General features: G+C 42.6%; 1 protein-coding gene across 4 annotated transcripts; it reads right to left on the bottom strand.

The window, feature by feature from the left end:
* Positions 1-996: 996 nt before the first annotated feature.
* CLSPN (claspin) lies at positions 997-15,241 on the bottom strand. 4 transcript variants are annotated; one of them, XM_074555867.1, is made up of 25 exons: positions 15,091-15,241; positions 14,184-14,313; positions 13,126-13,586; positions 12,667-12,834; positions 12,035-12,124; positions 11,752-11,824; positions 11,391-11,499; positions 10,311-10,864; positions 9,665-9,856; positions 9,056-9,255; positions 8,394-8,596; positions 8,163-8,227; positions 7,554-7,759; positions 6,793-6,953; positions 6,480-6,706; positions 6,172-6,286; positions 5,399-5,480; positions 5,001-5,092; positions 4,293-4,457; positions 4,087-4,208; positions 3,368-3,495; positions 2,983-3,085; positions 2,816-2,898; positions 2,467-2,628; positions 997-2,273 (listed from the first exon to the last, which is right to left on the bottom strand). In XM_074555867.1, exons 1-25 carry the CDS (start codon positions 15,127-15,129, stop codon positions 2,160-2,162), a joined length of 4,044 nt encoding a protein of 1,347 aa, XP_074411968.1. In that variant the 5' UTR covers positions 15,130-15,241; the 3' UTR covers positions 997-2,159. The 4 variants fall into 4 exon arrangements, with proteins under 4 accessions (XP_074411968.1, XP_074411970.1, XP_074411969.1 ...); XM_074555869.1 differs by having other exon boundaries at positions 6,172-6,283; XM_074555868.1 differs by having other exon boundaries at positions 12,667-12,831.
* Positions 15,242-17,214: the final 1,973 nt, after the last annotated feature.

Raw genomic sequence — 17,214 nt, 5'->3', positions numbered from 1 at the left:
AGCCTTCCCCTTGCATTTATTTCAATTTACAAGCTTTTCAGGCTCAATGGTATTTTTTCTACCCTTGGCTCTGGAACAAGGGAAATGTATTTTAAAGGGAAACTTCTACAGGGAAAGCCAAATAAAAGCCATAATTATGGCTAGTAGCATGTGCTGAGGAGAAGCCAGGAAATCACCAGGACCCAGCCAATCCTCTAAAGGTGCTCTTCAAACTACCACTTTCTAATGCAAAAATGTGGCAATTATAGGTCGCTCTAAATTTAATCCCTTGCAATGCCAGAGCATGGAAAACTGCAAGAATTTCCCCTGGAGTCAAGGCACAGTTTAAGCTTTAATGATTTTGCTTTGCCCCTGTGCCAGAGCAAGCACATTCTCTTGCTGCACTCTAGTGGCAGAGCAGGAGCAAAATTCTGGGAAAATGCCCAAATTTGGAGCTTGAATCTTGTTACCCAACAAAGCTGGGTTGAATTAGTTCAACTTTCATATCAGTGAAATACTGATTAAGAATGAGGTGAGTGTTCAGAAATCTCTTTGTAATTTGGTGCTTCAAGAAAAGTCTGATAACGAAGAAGGAAAGGTGATTCCTCTTCCCTAAACCTCCAATCCCCAAATCCAGGTACACCAATCATTAGAATTGCTGCACTGAAGTGAAATAGACACTTCTTAAGGCCAGGATAAAGAAAGTTTTGTCTAGGAACTAAAAAATCCAAAACTATTGAAGCAGGAAAAAAACCCATATTCTTCAGGCCAGGAATTTTATGCAAACCCAAGTGGAAGACTTGAGGAGTTGAAAATCCACACTCCAATAAACACAAGGGGTTGTTTTTGTTGTATTCCAATATTATTGCAGCTGTTCCTAGTGAAGGGCTGAGTTGTGGATACAAAAAAAAAAAAAGGCAGCAATGAAAAAACAGACATAGAAATAAAAAACATTGGAGGGAAAAAAAACCCCAAGACATGATTGAAATCCTATAAATTAATTCTAACTGCCTCCAAAATTAAAACCATGTTTTATTGTAAAGTTGCACTTCAATTAGTACCATAATTCTTTATAACATACTGTACAATAAAATTTACACACAGCACATCAGGCATGTGCTCAAGATGTTACAAAATTTACAGCTCAGACATTTCCAATGGTACCAGCACCTCAGGTATGTGACATCCAGTCCCAGAGAGGTTTAGTTTTAGAGCAGGACCCTGTGGCACCATTATCTGCTCTCCAACTTGTGATCAGAAACATCAGGAATGCTGGACACTCTGCTTTATGTTTAGAATAGTTGTGAGTGACAATTCTTTATAAATTCCCTCATTCTAGAGCAGCCCTTTCCTTACTGGCTGCTCAGCAATGGATGGTTTCTCTTGGATGAGTGCAGCTTCCATGAAAACAACAGAATGGATGGTTAAAGATAGCCTGGAGTTGGGCAAACCAAAGCAACCCCAAATTCCCCCAGCAATGCAAATAAACCCCCCCAGACCTTTTCCTCTCCCACACGTCTCTCACATTCCTCCCTCTCCACACACACACATCCATCTGCAAGTTTAAGGACATCAACAGTAATAAAAACTTGGAAAGAAACCCTTCTCATATTGCCTCAGAAGAGACTGGGACCTTTCCCACAAAGTAAACATTTCAAGGATAAATTAGTGCTTCTAAAAAGGAGAAGCTTAATAAATGCTTAACATTAAAGAAAATAAGACACTGGAGGGAGCCACAGCTAAAACTTTGTGCTGCAATTGTAAACAAGTGTCCTGCCATGGCCAACACGGCTTCATTCTCTCCCAGAGCTGTAGAAATTCCTCCTTTATTGTGCTTTCAGCTACCTGAGGTATTTCCTTGTCACACCAATGGCATTTCCAGGTGGAACTGATACCTGTGCAGCACCTGTGAGCACAGCCCACAGCAGGGGAAGTTTCCTTAATGCTTGGGAAAGATCAAGTCAGCATTTCATTCCAAACCAGGAATGGATTTTGTGCTTCCATTTGCTACAGAGAACAGAGGAAAAAAGAACAAAGCACAAAACCACAGCCTGGAAATTACTGGAACTTGTGAATGAGGTGGCACCCATTTGTTTCCTTGGCTGGTGATTTCTGGCAGATTGGCAAAATAAACTGCAGCTGGCAAAGAGGAGACAATCTCTGGCTCCAAACAGGAATATTCAGCTCTCCAAGAACTGGAAAATGCTTCTGCTTTGACTGGAGTCCTCTGAGCTTTCCACCCTGGGCCGCTTTGCTGCTGATGTTATCACTGCAGAAGGGCCTCTCTTCTTCACCTAAGGACAGTCAAATACATCAAAATTTACAACATATCCCAAAAAAAAGTTTAAATTCTGAGTTATGAGAGAAATATTCCCTGTGTGCTCTCATGCCAAATATTTAAGACAGCAGGGCTCTTAACTGCTTGGCAGATTTCAATGCCTTTATATTCAAATAATAACTAGCAGCACCTGCTACCCAAATCTTTACCTGAGGTTTTGATTTCTCCTTTGTCTCTTCACTCTTCTCTGGTGAAAGTGTATGGAAGACAAAATTCCTTGAATTTCGAGGGGCATTTGGATTAAGATCTGACATTGCTGCCAGCTTCTGAAGGACAGCTTTAGGTCTGTTCAAGAGTGACCCATTCTTTATCTGCAAGGCAAAGAGAAGCTGCATTCAACCATTCTCAGGAAACAAGGCAGGTTGCTTAGTAAGTTACTCTGCAGAGAAAATTTACTCTCTGCTCACACACCACAACAAGACCAATCAGGAGTGCTCAGAATTCAGGGGCACTGACTTGGCTGTGTGGGAAATGCCATTTTTGAGGATTGGCACCCACCTGGATGTCACTGGCAGGTCTGAAGGCTTCAAATGGGTTCCTGGGTAACAGAGCTGAGCCTTGTGCCACCACTGCTGGGCTGGCTGGCAGAGACAAGGGGGAAAGATCAGCTTTTGAACTTTTTCCCTCTCTTCTTTTCTTGTCACTTCAATAAAAATCACACTCACCTTTCTTCTGCAGGGACTTGGCAGTCACTTTTTTTGCCAGCTTCATGAATGAGCTCTCCCCACCAATTTCTTCCTCTTCCTCCTGCTCTTTATTTTTTTCCTTCTGTAGCAGAGAGAAGACAATTGAAAAAATTCATATTACAAATGGACATTTCACTCAGTATTTTAAGTAATTTTCTTTATGTAAATTAATTTTTATTTACTTTCTACTGTAAGAAGTTATTGTAATTTCTTAGATATTTCATCAACCTGGTTCTGTTAATGAATAGCATCACATTCAGCTGAGAAATCTGATTTAGTACTGAAGTTTAACTTGAGGAATAAACAATTTCACATGCAGCAATGATACAGAGACTGAGCAAGCCCTTCTAGCAGCTCACCCCACCTGCTCACGGAGCCACTGCTCTCTCTCAAATCGTTCCTTCCTCCACTTCACTTCTGTCTCATCAAACTCCTCATTCTCCTCCTCGTTATCTGAATCTCTCTGAAACAAGTCCATCTGTGAAGCAAAATCTAGGCAACAAAACAAGACAGTCAGCTATCAATTTTGAAAATGGAGGCTCGTAAAAAACAACAAAAAAAAACCGCAAAACAAATCAAACAAGGCAAAAAAACCCCAACCAAACAAAAAACCCCAGAATCATCCCCCCACCAGTTTATGCCCAAAATATTTTATTGAGGATTAAAATGCTACTTCACATGCACACACACAAGCTCTGTTCTCAATCTATGAGCTCTGGATCATAGGTAACTGTGGTGGCGTCCACAGAGGTCCCAGGAGGAGGGAAGAGATGAGGATCAGACTCCATGTTTAGAAGGCTGATTTATTATTTTATGATATATATTGTATTAAAACTATACTAAAGGAATAGGAAAAAGAATGGAATGATAACAAAAGCTTCTGACTCTCAGAGTCCAAAACAGCTGGGCTGTGATTGGCCATTAATTAGAAACAACCACATGAGCCCAATCACAGATGCACCCGTTGCATTCCACAGAGGTAGATAACTATTATTTACATTTTGTTCCTGAGGCCTCTCAGCTTCTCAGGAGGAAAAATCCCAAGGAAAGGCTTTTTCATGAAATGTGTGTGTGACAGCTCACCTATATTTTTCCATCTGAACCTCCTGGTCCTGCCTGGGCCGTCGCTGTGCAGGTCCCCATCCAGCAGGTACCGCTCCTGGTACAGGCGGAGCTGCCGCTTGTCATCGTCCAGCATGGCCTTCCTGCCAGCACAGGGGACAGGGACAGGTTAGCACAGCTCAGCCAGGGCCTCACACCCCCAAAAACCTCCTGAGAATGGCACTGACATGTGGAATTTCTGTATTTGGTTCCCTAATTCCGCATCGTTCGGGAGCTCCTCGTCGATAATCTCCTCTTCGTATTCGTTCAGGTCTTCGCCATCGTACTCATCCTCACTTCCCACATCGCTCCCCGACAGCTCTGCTTCCTCTTCCATGAAATCTTGCAGTTTTCTAGGAAAAAAAGTCAAAAGTTCAGTTTGGGAGCAAAACAGCCTTCACACAAATCTTCTGAAAGCAAGATTTACCTTTTGACATGAAATGAACACATTTCCTAAGGATGTATCCTAATTTCTCATGTAATTTTTGGAAAGACCAAGCCTTGAGTTCTTGCACATAGCCTGGCATCATGTACCACCCCAAACCATTGTCATCCACCAGATTCCAAAGATGATGGCAATAACTGTCAACCCTGGGTTTTTCTTGCTAGAACAAATAAGACCTTAAGACATGAGGAATGACAACAATATACTTGCACCCCTTTTTTTGGTCAAAAGAATGTTGCACTGCTTTTATTGTGGCTTTTTGATTTCCATATATAATGGAAATCATCTGTAACCCACAGGTGACACTGTTAAATTCATGTAAATGATAGCTCCAAAGTAAAAAACCAGACCATATAAACATCTGCTAGAGAGGGAATAATTCTAAACTAAACTTCTAGTGCTATTAATATTCTATTTTCTTTGGTAATTAAAGATTTTTAAAAATAATTACAGTTTTTTCTTTAAGCCTGGTCTATGTCTCAGCACTTCTTCTTCATCACTGAGTTCTTCTTCTTCAGCAGCACTATCTTCACCTTTTTCATCCTGTCAAAGAGAAAGTTTCCAGAAATAAGTAATTTCTGAGAGTGGATTGCTTTGTAACTACAGATTTGTCTGTTCTTCAATCAACAAGACACTAAAACTTCAGGCATATTTCAGAGGATTTCCCTTTTTCACTGTACCATTATATTAAAGAGATCTTTAACATAATCCAAAGTTTGCCCTGATAAATGTTTCAGTAGCTTATGGAAGTTGTGGTACTTTGCATTGATGGATATATTAAAAACCTAGAAAGATAAATGGAATTTTATCCATTTTATCCAGCAGCTGCCTGGCTCCATCAATTCACACCTCTTCACTTGAACAGGCTTCATCATCTGTTAAAAGCTGAAAACCACCAAGTTCTTCTTGTTCCTCCTCTTCTTCCTCTTCCCTAGGGAAAACATAAATGGGAGAAAAGCATTTTCATTTTACCTCCAGTAAATCAAGGCAAAATTTCAACACCCACCTCAGCTGCTATCAAGCAATTCCCTGGGAGTGCTCAGAGCTCCAATCTGCCAGCAGCACTTAGCAATAAATGCCTCAAATCCCCATTTGAGTTGATGTTTTCAGACTTCAGGTCTTCACTTGCAGAAACCATGGGACAAGCACTAATTTTTCCAATTTTTTTCCTCCTCTCAAATTCCTCTTGGATCCCCTTAACATTCCCACTTATTAAGCCTCACTATCCTTTTGTCAGGCAGCCATACACTCTCCAATTTAGTCAATAAAAAACTCCAAGTATCCAACTTTTACATTTGGTTATGGCAGTTTGGCAGCAGCCCAGAATAGACTCCAAAAAGTCCCACTTTTAATCATCTTTTCTCAGTTTAATCAAAGTTCTTCACTGTTTCACTATCAGTGTAAGACAAAGGATTTCCCTTCACAGTAGCTGTGGGAAACAGTTTATGCTGCCAATTAGAGAGTAATTGCTGAGCAATTTGCAATATTCCTCCCCTTCACCTCCAAAACAAAGCACACTTGCACTGACAGCAAATTGCTGTTAAACAAGAAAACACTTCTAAGAGTGAAACAAGACAGTTACCAGAATTAACTTCTGTAAATTTTAGGAGAGCAATGCTAACCTGTCTGTGGGAAAGGAGCCTGAGCAGAGCTCCAGAGCCTCTGCCATTGGATCTTCTATGTCACTGTCTTTTTCTAACTTGGAAGACACTGAAGAAGCCCATGTTGGAGAACCTGCTACAGAAAGAAATAAGATGCAACTTATTTGTGCTCTTAAAGTGTCAGAAAACACCCCAGAAATAAAACTGCACATGCTCCCAACAAAGACAAAACTCCACAAGTGGCATCAGCACCCAGGCTTGAAGTCACCCCAGCTAAAAATTTCTAAATCAAGTAACCAGCAAAGATGAAAAGAGAACTCAGGACATACTCTGAGACACAAATTTCCCTGAACAAAGGTTGAGCAGCTCCTCCATGTTCTGCTTTTTGGTGCTGCTGGTGTTTGGCACGTGCTCAGCTTGGCTGCTGAACTGCCCAGAACACAGATCCAGCAACTCATCCATGTTGGCATCCATGGCATTCTCATCCATGCTAGCCAGTGGCAGCTGGTGCTTTGAGGATTGGTATTTGTTCCTGTGTTGTCCAACATTCAAGAACCTGAAAGAAAAGCTGTAGTTAGAAAAATCTTGCTGGTTTGCACATCTTATTTCTGTTAAACACCATCCTGTACACCCATCACTCACCCATCTGCATCCAGCAGCTGGCTTTGAGTGTCATCTTCCAGGGAAAACTGAAACCTTGACTCCCCAGCTCCTGGAAATAAACTCTTGGGCTCAGGAGAGGCATTATACAGGTCCTGGGAATCTTCTATGGGAAGAGAAGGCTCAGAGGTCTTTCCTGAGCTCTAGTCAAGGGAATACAAAAATAGAGAAGTTGTTTAGCAAGGATTTGTTAAGTTTAGCAAGAAGTTGTTAAGTAAATTGTTTAGTTTAAATTTAAATGCAAGGGGCACTGGAACAGACTTCCCAGAGAAGCTGTGGCTGCCCCATCCCTGAGAGTGTTCCTGGCCAGGTTGGATGGGGCTTGGAGCACCCAGGGACAGTGGAAGTGTGGGATGAGATGAGCTCTGAGGTTCCTTCCAACCCAAACCATGCAGGAGTCAAATGATGTCCATGCTGCTCCACCACACCACAGGAGCTCACTGCTATCAGATGTTGTGTAGCTCATTTAATCCTTAAAACCATATTTATGATGCACATATTCTAGATATAAAAGCCAGATTATAGCATCATTTCTTTGATGCTTTAGAATATAAGTTTTATAAAGCCATTTTTATCCATTCCAATGTGGACACAAACCCAAGGGGCAGTTTGCTTTTCTGAAATCTCACTGACACCACAGCATTTGTCTGGGTTGATTCTTTTGATAGCTCTGACCATCAGGATAAAATACATTTCTTTACATCCCATTGTGCTAGTGTAAGACATGACCAGGAGAATCTCACCTTGGAAGCAGAGCTGATAAAACTTGTTTTGAAGAATCCTGGGGAAGGTGACCTGAACCCCCCTGCTGCAGGGAAGAAGCTCCCTGCCCTGGAGGCCTGTTTGTTACAGGGCTGGTAGGATGGGATCATGGAGCCAATGAACTCAAAGCTGCTGTTGTGGCTGCTCTCCTTTGGCAGTGCTGGTAGAGAAAACGAATCATCATCCTCTGGAAATAAAAAAAAAATATAGTGCTTCATTTTTTCTGTGTGTGTGTAATCCAGCAAAACCTCAATATAATATTTTGCAACACTGACACCTTGCTAAAAATTCATTTTGTGGTCATGTTGGATTTCCTTCTCCTCACAGGAAGCATATTACACATTTTTACTTATCTTATTGATTTCTGACATTTCTTATTTCTTCCAGTATTATTTTGAACAGTATTTTTCCCTCTAGTTTTTTCAAGACCACCCATTTTTCATCTAAACTTTTAAAATCATACTGTATGTATATACAGGTGATGAAATAACAGAAATACTGAATACCAGTCTTAAATAGAAACTTTTACATATGCTAAGTAAAAAAAAAGGAAAAAAAGGCAATTATCTAGGGCAATAATTCTACTTTACCTAACTTGTTAGGTCCTTTGTCTACAGTTTCCTCCATTTCCAGTTTTTCATCAGGAAGAGAGTATCTGCAATTCATAAAAGGTATGTGCTAATAAATTTAGGATGAATTGCAAAAAAAAACCCAAGGTAACACAAAAATACTTTAAAAAGGCTTTTTATATTAAAAAATCTACACATGCTGATCAAATTTAAAATTTCTCAGTCACCATTTTTAAGGCTTGGATTATTTACCCCATTTTTGAGGAGCTGTCCTTAAAAAGCATCAATGTAGACTCTGTTGAAGGATGTTTTAGAGCAGAATCACCGTGCTCAGATTTCTCCAGCTTTTCTCCATCGATGGATTCTTTGTCAGTTTCTTTATCACCATCTTCAGTGTGCTTCTCTTCTGGATCTTCATTATCTTCCTCTGCTTCATCAAGGAGAAATTCTGAATTCTAAAAAACATCCCCAAGGAGAAATTCTGAATTCTAAAAAACATCCCCAAGGAGAAATTCTGAATTCTAAAGAACATCCCCAAGGAGAAATTCTGAATTCTAAAAAACATCCCCAAACCACAGCACAGACAATGATTATTGTCATGGCAAACCCTACCCCAGGTGAGGCACATGAGCTGTTTGGCCCTGCCAGCAATAAGCCAAGTGTTTATAAAAAGGGGCATCCAAACCTTTTAAACATTTCTATTTGATTTTATAGTGTTTAGATAAATAAAGAAAATACTCATGGATTCAAGGTTAGACAATCCATATGAATATGAAAAGTACAGAAATTTTTTATCTTCTAGGAAGAATTCTCAGCAATTCCCCAATCAGTAGTGCACAAAAGTTCCATTCCACAGGGGAGAAGAAGCAGAACAGAGATGCTGATGAGGTTATGGAGAAATGCTGCATACAGACCTCATGATCACCTTCTTCTTCTTCTTCTTCTTCCTCCTCAGACTCATCTGTCATCTCTTCTTCCTCCTCCTCCTCCTCCTCTTCCTCCAGCATCTCCTCATTGTCCAGCTTGAACAGCGCATGCCGCTTCTGCCGCTCCTCGGTCCTGCGCAGCTTCATGGCCTCCTGCAGCTTGGCCTTCAGGGCCTGCAGCTTTTCCCCTGCACAGGAAGAGATTCAGGGAAGGGTTTGGGTTGGAAGAGACCCTAAAGTTCACCCAGTTCCACCACAGCCATGGGCAGGGACACCCTCTACCAGACCAGGTTGCTCCAAGCCCTGTCCAAGCTGGGCTCGGACACTTCCAGGGATGGGGCAGCCCCAGCTTCTCATAGAAGCAGGAAAAATCTTAAGAAATGAATCACAAAGATCTGACTGAGGCTGTCCCACTGCTATTTCAGTGGTCTACCAAGAATTGTTTTATAAAAACAGGGTTATCCATTAGGGGGAACATACCCAGTAATCTTACAGAAGATCCCTTCACTTGTATTCTGTAGGGCAGCATTGAGAAACATTTTCCTCTCATGCTGTGCTTTCCAATTCAATCCCTGTCTCTTCTTCTCCCCTACCAACCTGGCTTTTTGTGGACTGCTTCCTCCAGGCTCTCTGCAGCCAAAACTGCTGGCACCACATCTGCTCTCAGCTCCTCCTTGCCATCAGATGTTGTTTCCTTACGGATAATGTTCATATTTATGGCCCGTTCCCCTTTGGATTTGGATGTCTGCAGAGTGTGCTTCAAGAAACGTGCTTTCAGGGCTTCTAGTTCTTGAAATACATATTAATTAAATCAATGTGATAGCATGGAAAAGCATTGATTGTTAAAGAGTAGGTCCTTGAGTATTTTTTGCCCCCAAAGTTTAGTTTAAAGCTCAGTTTAATAAAGGATAGCTTAAAGCTAAGTTTTGAATACTAAAATATTTGCAAAACTATTCTGTTCAACTAATATAAACCACCACAGAATATTTGTGCTGCAGCTTGTATTTAATTAATATTAGCTAGTATTAAACTATCTTACCATTGACTACCATTTGTCCACAAGACCTCAATTCCCTTCCAACCCAGCCTCCCATCCACCAACCAATTCTAAATTTCTGTTAACATATCTCAAAGAATCCACACTAGTAAGTGAATGTCCCTGACTGTTCTATCACCTCAATATTTCTGAGTTTTCCAGCCAAGCTCAGATCAACAGTGCTTGGGAGTACAACACAAGTGATACCTTTATTTGAATCAGCTTCCTCGAGGTTTATGAAGGATTCATTGTCAGAGCAGATTCTGGGCTGGATGGACAGGTCAATTCCCAGTTCACGAAGTTTATCCAGCTTGGATTTCCTCACTTTCTCAGGCTGTGCCACCAGCCCAGGTCCCACTTGTGGAGAGTTTGTTTCCCCTTGTACATCTGGTGCTGTTTCCTCTCTTTCCATGAGGGCATCTGCAGGTGCTGGAGGAGTTTCTCTCCCCTTTTGCTCATCACAGTGAGTGCTCAGGCAGCTGGAGAGCTGCTGTTCCTTTGTGTTATCATCAGTTACAGACTCTGTAACTGCATCAGAATCCTCCCTGTCCTGCCTGGGCTGCTCAGCACAGTCCTCTGGCAAGTTCCTCCCTTCAGCAGCAAGAGGCTCAGTCACAGAAGCATCAGCATCTCTGCCCAGGTTCATTTCTGCTTCAGCAGCTGCTGATTGATCACCTTGCATTGGCCCATCTTTGCCATCCTTGCTCAAGCTCCCAACAGCTGCAGATTCTTCATTTAGGGGCAGCTGGTATTTAGAGGACCTAAAAGAGGCAGAAAGAAACACACCAGCCATGGTTAGTGTGAAAGGGAGAGAAGGCTGAGGACAAAATGAGAGGAATAAAGCATTTCCTAATTACTGTCATTAATGTGTAGGATGAGATGAAGGACAGAAATCTGGAAAACTTCATGAGAACTTAAGGAAGTGTAAAAGTTTTGTACTGGTTACAGTAGCAGAGTATGAAATTCCTGAGGGATTTTGTGACTACTGTAGCTTCAGTATTTTAACACACATTACTCAATAAGAAACAGTCCAAGTAAAATATTGGGGTTCAGCCTAAAACCCATTAAAGTAATTCTGCATCAGCAAGTTCCTTTGTATGAGTTACTCCTGGCCCTGATCACTTCAGCAGTAAGACTCTGTCAGGAGAGCAGCATTGCCTGGTGTTAGCAATGACATTCTCCTAATTTCCTATTTTTATGGATTTAAAGTTTGGTTATCCTCCAAAGAAAAGCTACAGATACCTAAAGTCTATGAAAAAATTGGATGAGGAAGGTTGAAGTCCTTACTTCAGCAGGGCCATGGCATTTCCTTGACATGCTGGTCGAGGTCTGCTCTTGTAGAAGTCATGAACACTTTTGGCCTCAGGCACATGATATGGGAGAGACACAGATGATTCTGCCAAAGACAGTGAGAGAAGATTTAAAACATCATCTGAGCCCTTTATTTGACAACAAATATCTTTATTTTCATGAGTTACAAAAACACCTTTAACAAGTCCTTCGATAAAAATGGTCTTGCACCCTTCAACCCTAAATAAGTCACATTAGGCCAAAGAAGGCCCTAACTTTCTGGGTAAGTTCTTTCAAAGTCTCCTCTGAATTTCTGAACAGTTTATACCCCTTTACATATAAAGAATTTAAGTTTTACCTCTGAGAAGTCGTTGGGTCTCACTGTGCAGTTGTTTAATGGCTTCTTTACTCAGCCGTGCTGCTTTCCGCTCCTTAGGGGAGAAAAGAAAGGTTTCTGAAGTTAGGGAACAAAACATGGGGCTCTCTCTCTGCTTCTTAAATAGCTTATTTTCCCTTTCAAACAGCAAGGAGTCAGAATAAAGCATCCAGTTTAAAAAATAAACCAAACCACACTGTGCACACAAAATCATTTTAGTCACGACAAACAACAATCCAGAGCTTTAAAAAGATGAAGACTTCACCTTCCTTTTTGGCTCCTTTAATACAGGCTCCTCATTCTCCTCATCAAATACATGCTTGTAGCCTTCACTCTCAGGAAAATGTTCTTTGTTCTATGGGGCATAAGAAGAAATTCAATGATTTCTATCAAGGGCAAACACATCATAAATAACTGTACAGAACTACCACTGGTCAGCAAAGCCAGCAAGTGGCTCATGAACCAGCACAGACCCCACACAAGGGCTGATTCCAAAGCTCCTACTCCAGAATTATCTTTTTAAATTGCCAGAACAACATCCCTCCATCTTTAACAACAAATCCAGAAGGTTCTCCTCTCTTCTGCCACAGCAGCACAACTCCACCATGGTCACAGAGAGTTTTAGAATCTGTTCAGGGAGAAATCCCTGCTAAATCCAGGAACCATGGAATGATTTGGGTTGCAAAAGACCTTAATGTTCATCCCATTCCAGCCTCTTCCATTATCCCAGGGTGCTCCAAGCCATGTCCAGCCTGGCCTTGGACACTTTCAGGCATCCAGAGGCCTCCCCACCCTCACAGGGAATAATTCCTTCCCAATATCCCATCTAAACCTATTTTCTATCAGTTTGAAAGAGAGTACATTTACAATAATTTTTGTATCACAGCCAATTGTTACCTTGTAGTGTTTCATTTTGTTTTTCACAGCTGCTCGTATGGATTCTAAGGACTCTTCATCCTCAGGGGCTTGATCATCCTCCTCTTCCAAGCCATTATCAAAGAGGTCTTTGTCATCCAGAAGACATCCACTGTCATTGAAGGGAAACCTCTCACCACCATCCATCTGCTTCCAGAAAAATAAATTATTTGTGTGATTCCTTTCAGAAGGCCCCTTTAGTTCTTTGACACTCATTTAAAATGGCATTAAATCATCAAGTGTTAGGTTTTGTACTTCCTTAAACTGCAAATTTAATGCAATTTAATTGAAATGAACGTGCAGACTTTGTATGTTGTGGATCTCAAACCTGCTGCAGGAATGTGGACACAATATTGAAGTTTTGCAACAGAATAACCACAAAAAAACAATAAATTTAATTCAGATTAGAAATTATGTGAGGTTTTGTGCCAAAACACCCACCTCTGCCACAGGTTTCTTCTCTTTCCTCAGCTGTTTAATTGACTCCATTATTTTCTCCTTCTCTTTTCTCCTTCTGGATTTTGCCACAGCTTCTTTTGCTGGCTCCTCTTCAACATCATGTTTATGTTTATGCTTTCTGTACTTTTTCCCAGATTTTAGGGGTCTCTCCTGTCCCAGCTCACCCTCAGGCAAGGAAGAGCTCTTGCCTGTCTCAAGGTTTTCAATCTGCAGTGGGTCCCCAGTGTCACTGTCATCACTGTCCAGCAGAGCTGGGAGGATTCGATGGGATTTTTTCTTCTTTTCAGCAGCAATGTTCTCCTTTTCCTCCCCATTTTCCTTGTCCTCACTCAAAGCATCTTCCTGCACAGCTGAGCCTTCATCCTTCTCCTCTTCACTCTCACTGTCCTCAAGCACCTTCTGGTTTTTTGCTTTTTTCCGCACAAAGATTTCTTCTTCTGAATCTGGCAAAACACGTGAAAATAAAAAAGTGCAACAAATTAATTAACAAACAAGCAAATTTACAGCCATTAAATCTGTCATATATCACCATCTACAGCAAATGAGCTTCTCATGAAAGCATGAAAAACCTTTCATGCTTCAAACTCAACTTTCAAAAATCCACTTCTCCCCAGAGAACGGCATTTAATTAACCCAAATTGATGTTAAAGGTTTTTAACTTTTAAAAAAAAAGGCAAAGCTGAAAACTCTTCATTGGTAGTGCCTTGCCTTGAAATAGTAATAAAAATCACACTACATAGATTAAACAAAACAGGGAAAAAAGTGACTAAGTAATTAGTATTAAACAAAACAAGGAAAAAAGTGAATAAGTAATTAGTAATAAATAAAAAGTGAATAAGTAATTAAGCACATCCCATTCAGTATTTTTCTTTCTGTAGCTCATAAAATACTCTTCAGATGTTTAAAGATGCCTGCTCACATTCTGGGCAACAACAAGAATTTGGATTCCTACAGGTCAAGCAGTGACAATGTCCTAAAAGGTATTTATGAAACAAAAAATGTCATTTTGGAGAAAAACAATCAATGGGAATGTTACAGACCTCTGTCCTCGAAGGATGCTGTGCTCTTGCCAAGGGGCCCTGGGGATGCTGTCTCACAGCTGCCCTGGCCACTGTCAGAGTCGCTGTCCAGGGGTTTCTGCAAGTCTGGGTTCAAATCCTCCAGCGGAAGCTACAAAGCAAAATATGATTTTTCTTAATGGGGTAAATATTTCTAAATGGGGTAATACATTGTTTATGCAGTCCTGACTGCTGGCATCTAAATTCATTCCAAAACCTTGGCTAAGCCCTCACACACAATGAAATCCATATGTACTCTCCTTATATTTTAATTATTATATTTATATATTTAATAATAGTTATTATTATTTATATTTACCATATTTATCAATACAAATGGCTGTTCACATATAGGGTAGTATATACGCAGTTTGCACAACAAAAGCACAGCATTGATATTGGATGGTGTGATCGTACTCAGACCGGAAAACTTTTACTCGTTATTTTATTATTTATAAATTTTATTAATTTTATTCAGAGCTGGCACGGCGGGCCCAGCCGCCCTCCCGGCATGCACCGCGCCCCTAGAGACCGGCTGAGCGCGGCCTTCCCAGCGTGCCCCGCGGGCGGCAGGGCGGGCACGGGGCATGCCGGGAGCTGTAGTCTGACAGGAAGGGCGAGCCCAGTGAAGGCGCGGGACCGCCCGTGATCAAGGGAGGCGGGCAGCGGTGGCCGGTGGCTGGTGGCTACTGGCTCCGCCATCGGCACTGCTACCCGAACGGGCGCCGTACCGGAATGGCTGCTGGAACCGCCATCTCCCTCGCTGTCCCTCCAGGGCCTTCCACCTCACCACAGCCCGGGGAGCCCCAAGGCCTCGGGCAGCCGCGAGCTGCCTCCGCCGTCAGCAGCCGGCCGGCCATGCCGAACGGAGGGGAACGGCAGGACTCACCTCAACAGAGTCCTCCGTTGTTACCGGTACCGCCGCCATAACCCGCCCGCGCTCCCGCCGCCCGGGGACCTCTTCGAGCCTTCGCGCGCTGCCCTGGCCCCGCCCCGGCCCGGCATCACCCAATGGCTGCCCAGAACAGCGCCGTGAGCCCCGCCCCTGAACGCCTTGCTGGGCGGGGTTCGTCAAAGCCACGCCCCCTCTCCATGGACCAATCGCGGCTCCCGCCCTCAGGCCGCCCGCGCGCACTAGTGCGCCGCCTGGCGGTGGGGGCGCTCCCCGCACCCGGGCTGAGGCGGACCGTGAGGGGACACGGGGGGACATGAGGGGACATGAGGGGGACATGAGGGGACACGAGGGGATGTGAGGGGACACGAGGGGACACGAGGGGATATGAGGGGATGTGAGGGACCGGGCAGGAGCGAGAGGGACGTGAGGGGCTGTGAGGGGCCGAAAGGGACGAGAAGAGATGCGAGGGGACGTGGGAGGCCGAGCGGGACGTGGGGGACTGAGTGGAGTCATGAGAACACGAGAGGGGACGTGAGAGACCAAGAAGGGTTCGTGAGGGACCGAAAAGGGTTCGTGAGGGACCGAGAGTGGATGAGAGGGTCCGTGAAAGCCCCGGGAATTCACATCCCTGTCAATTATCGATATTGTGGGGACAGGGCTCTGCTGCCGAAACATTTCACATTGTTTCATGCGTTAAATAGAGCCTATATTTCATTCTGATCTTCGGGATATGCTACATGTTGTGTCTCTGGGTGAGAGCACACGACTCGAGCTCATGGATATTAGATACACACAGCTATTACTGTCAGCGTCCTATTTACAGAATAAAATACATGCACTTTCCATTGGCTGCTGTACAGACATACTCTGAACCAACCCCACTCGTGTTAGGTGAATAAAGGCTGGCTGAAACCTTTTGGGTAAATTCTTTCCATTTCTTTCAATTTCCTCTTGAATTTCTGCGTATTCCCTCTACATACAAAAGATGTAAGTTTTACCTCTCGTAAGTCATCAAGTCTCATTATGTAGTTATTTAACAACTTCTTTACTTAACCTTGCTGCTTAATGCTCCTTAAGGGAAGAAAAGAAAGGCTTCTGGAGACAGAAAAATTTACTGAAACCACAAAAGTCAATGAAGAACTACTCAACAGATGCAAATCACTTCACAGATTTCACAGAATATTTGAAGTTGGAAGGGATCCACAAGGATCATCGAGTCCGAGTGCAAGGTGAATGGCCCGTACAGGGATATTCTAGTACAGAGTCAATCCAAGTATGAAAATATTCTACTTTATCCATTTTTGCTTTGTTTAGTTTTGTAGTTCTTTTGCCAGTAGCTGGAGGGAGAGCCCTGAGCTGGGGTGAGTGTCAGGGACCCTGTTCTGATCCACAATTGGGAGTATTTGGCACTTTTTTCATAATTACAATTACTTTGTAGAACATACTGCTACAGTAATACATTTCCTTCCAAGTCACCAAGTGGGAATCTGCTGTCACTGAAGGCAAGGAAAAAATAAGAAGTGTTTTGGGGTGTTTGGTCAGTTTTTGGGGTATTTTATTGCTATGGTTTTGTCAGATGGACTGATCCACCACGACAGTTCACATGGAGCCAACAAGCCTGAGAACAAAGGAAGTGAGAAAAGCAAACATCCGTGAAACCCACCACAAACAGCACAGTTCTGCTTTCCTCTAGCTGCTGCAGGAGCTGCAGTAATTAATTTAATAATGAGTGTTTAGCAACAGAGGGACAGATGCTGGCTGTGCACAAACACACCTCCTCAGGGCTGCGTCAGGATGAGAGTCAGAGTCAGCTGACAAGAAAAAGGTGACAAAAAGATTGGCCTTATTAGGTAATTTCTGATCCTGGGTTCTTACTCATACCTGGCACACAGAGGCAGCTATGGAACAGGTAAAATGTTTGCCATTTAGGAGGTTCTAAATGTCACACAGACTTTTAGCACTGGCTCAAGCCTCATATTAAGACATTTATATTATAAAAGCTAGTTTAGGAATCTGTTTTTTACTAAACAACATTCTCCTTCCCCAGCTTCTGGCAGATGAGGTGTTTAGAAGGAAATCCTCAGAGATAATCCTGTCATAACTCTGGTATGTCATTCC

This window comes from Zonotrichia albicollis, chromosome 20, assembly GCF_047830755.1.
Source record: "Zonotrichia albicollis isolate bZonAlb1 chromosome 20, bZonAlb1.hap1, whole genome shotgun sequence".
NCBI lineage: Eukaryota > Metazoa > Chordata > Aves > Passeriformes > Passerellidae > Zonotrichia > Zonotrichia albicollis.
This window is presented reverse-complemented; position numbering and strand designations above follow the sequence as displayed.

Excerpts from the sequence above, each read along its gene's own strand:
- CLSPN (XM_074555867.1), bottom strand. The coding sequence starts at position 15,129 with ATGGCGGCGGTACCGGTAACAACGGAGGACTCTGTTGAG. Across the intron at positions 13,587-14,183 it reads AGCATCCTTCGAGGACAGAG|ATTCAGAAGAAGAAATCTTT; the intron begins GTCTGTAACATT and ends GTGTTTTGCCAG. Across the intron at positions 4,209-4,292 it reads CAAATACAGAAATTCCACAT|GAAGGCCATGCTGGACGATG; the intron begins GTCAGTGCCATT and ends CTGTGCTGGCAG.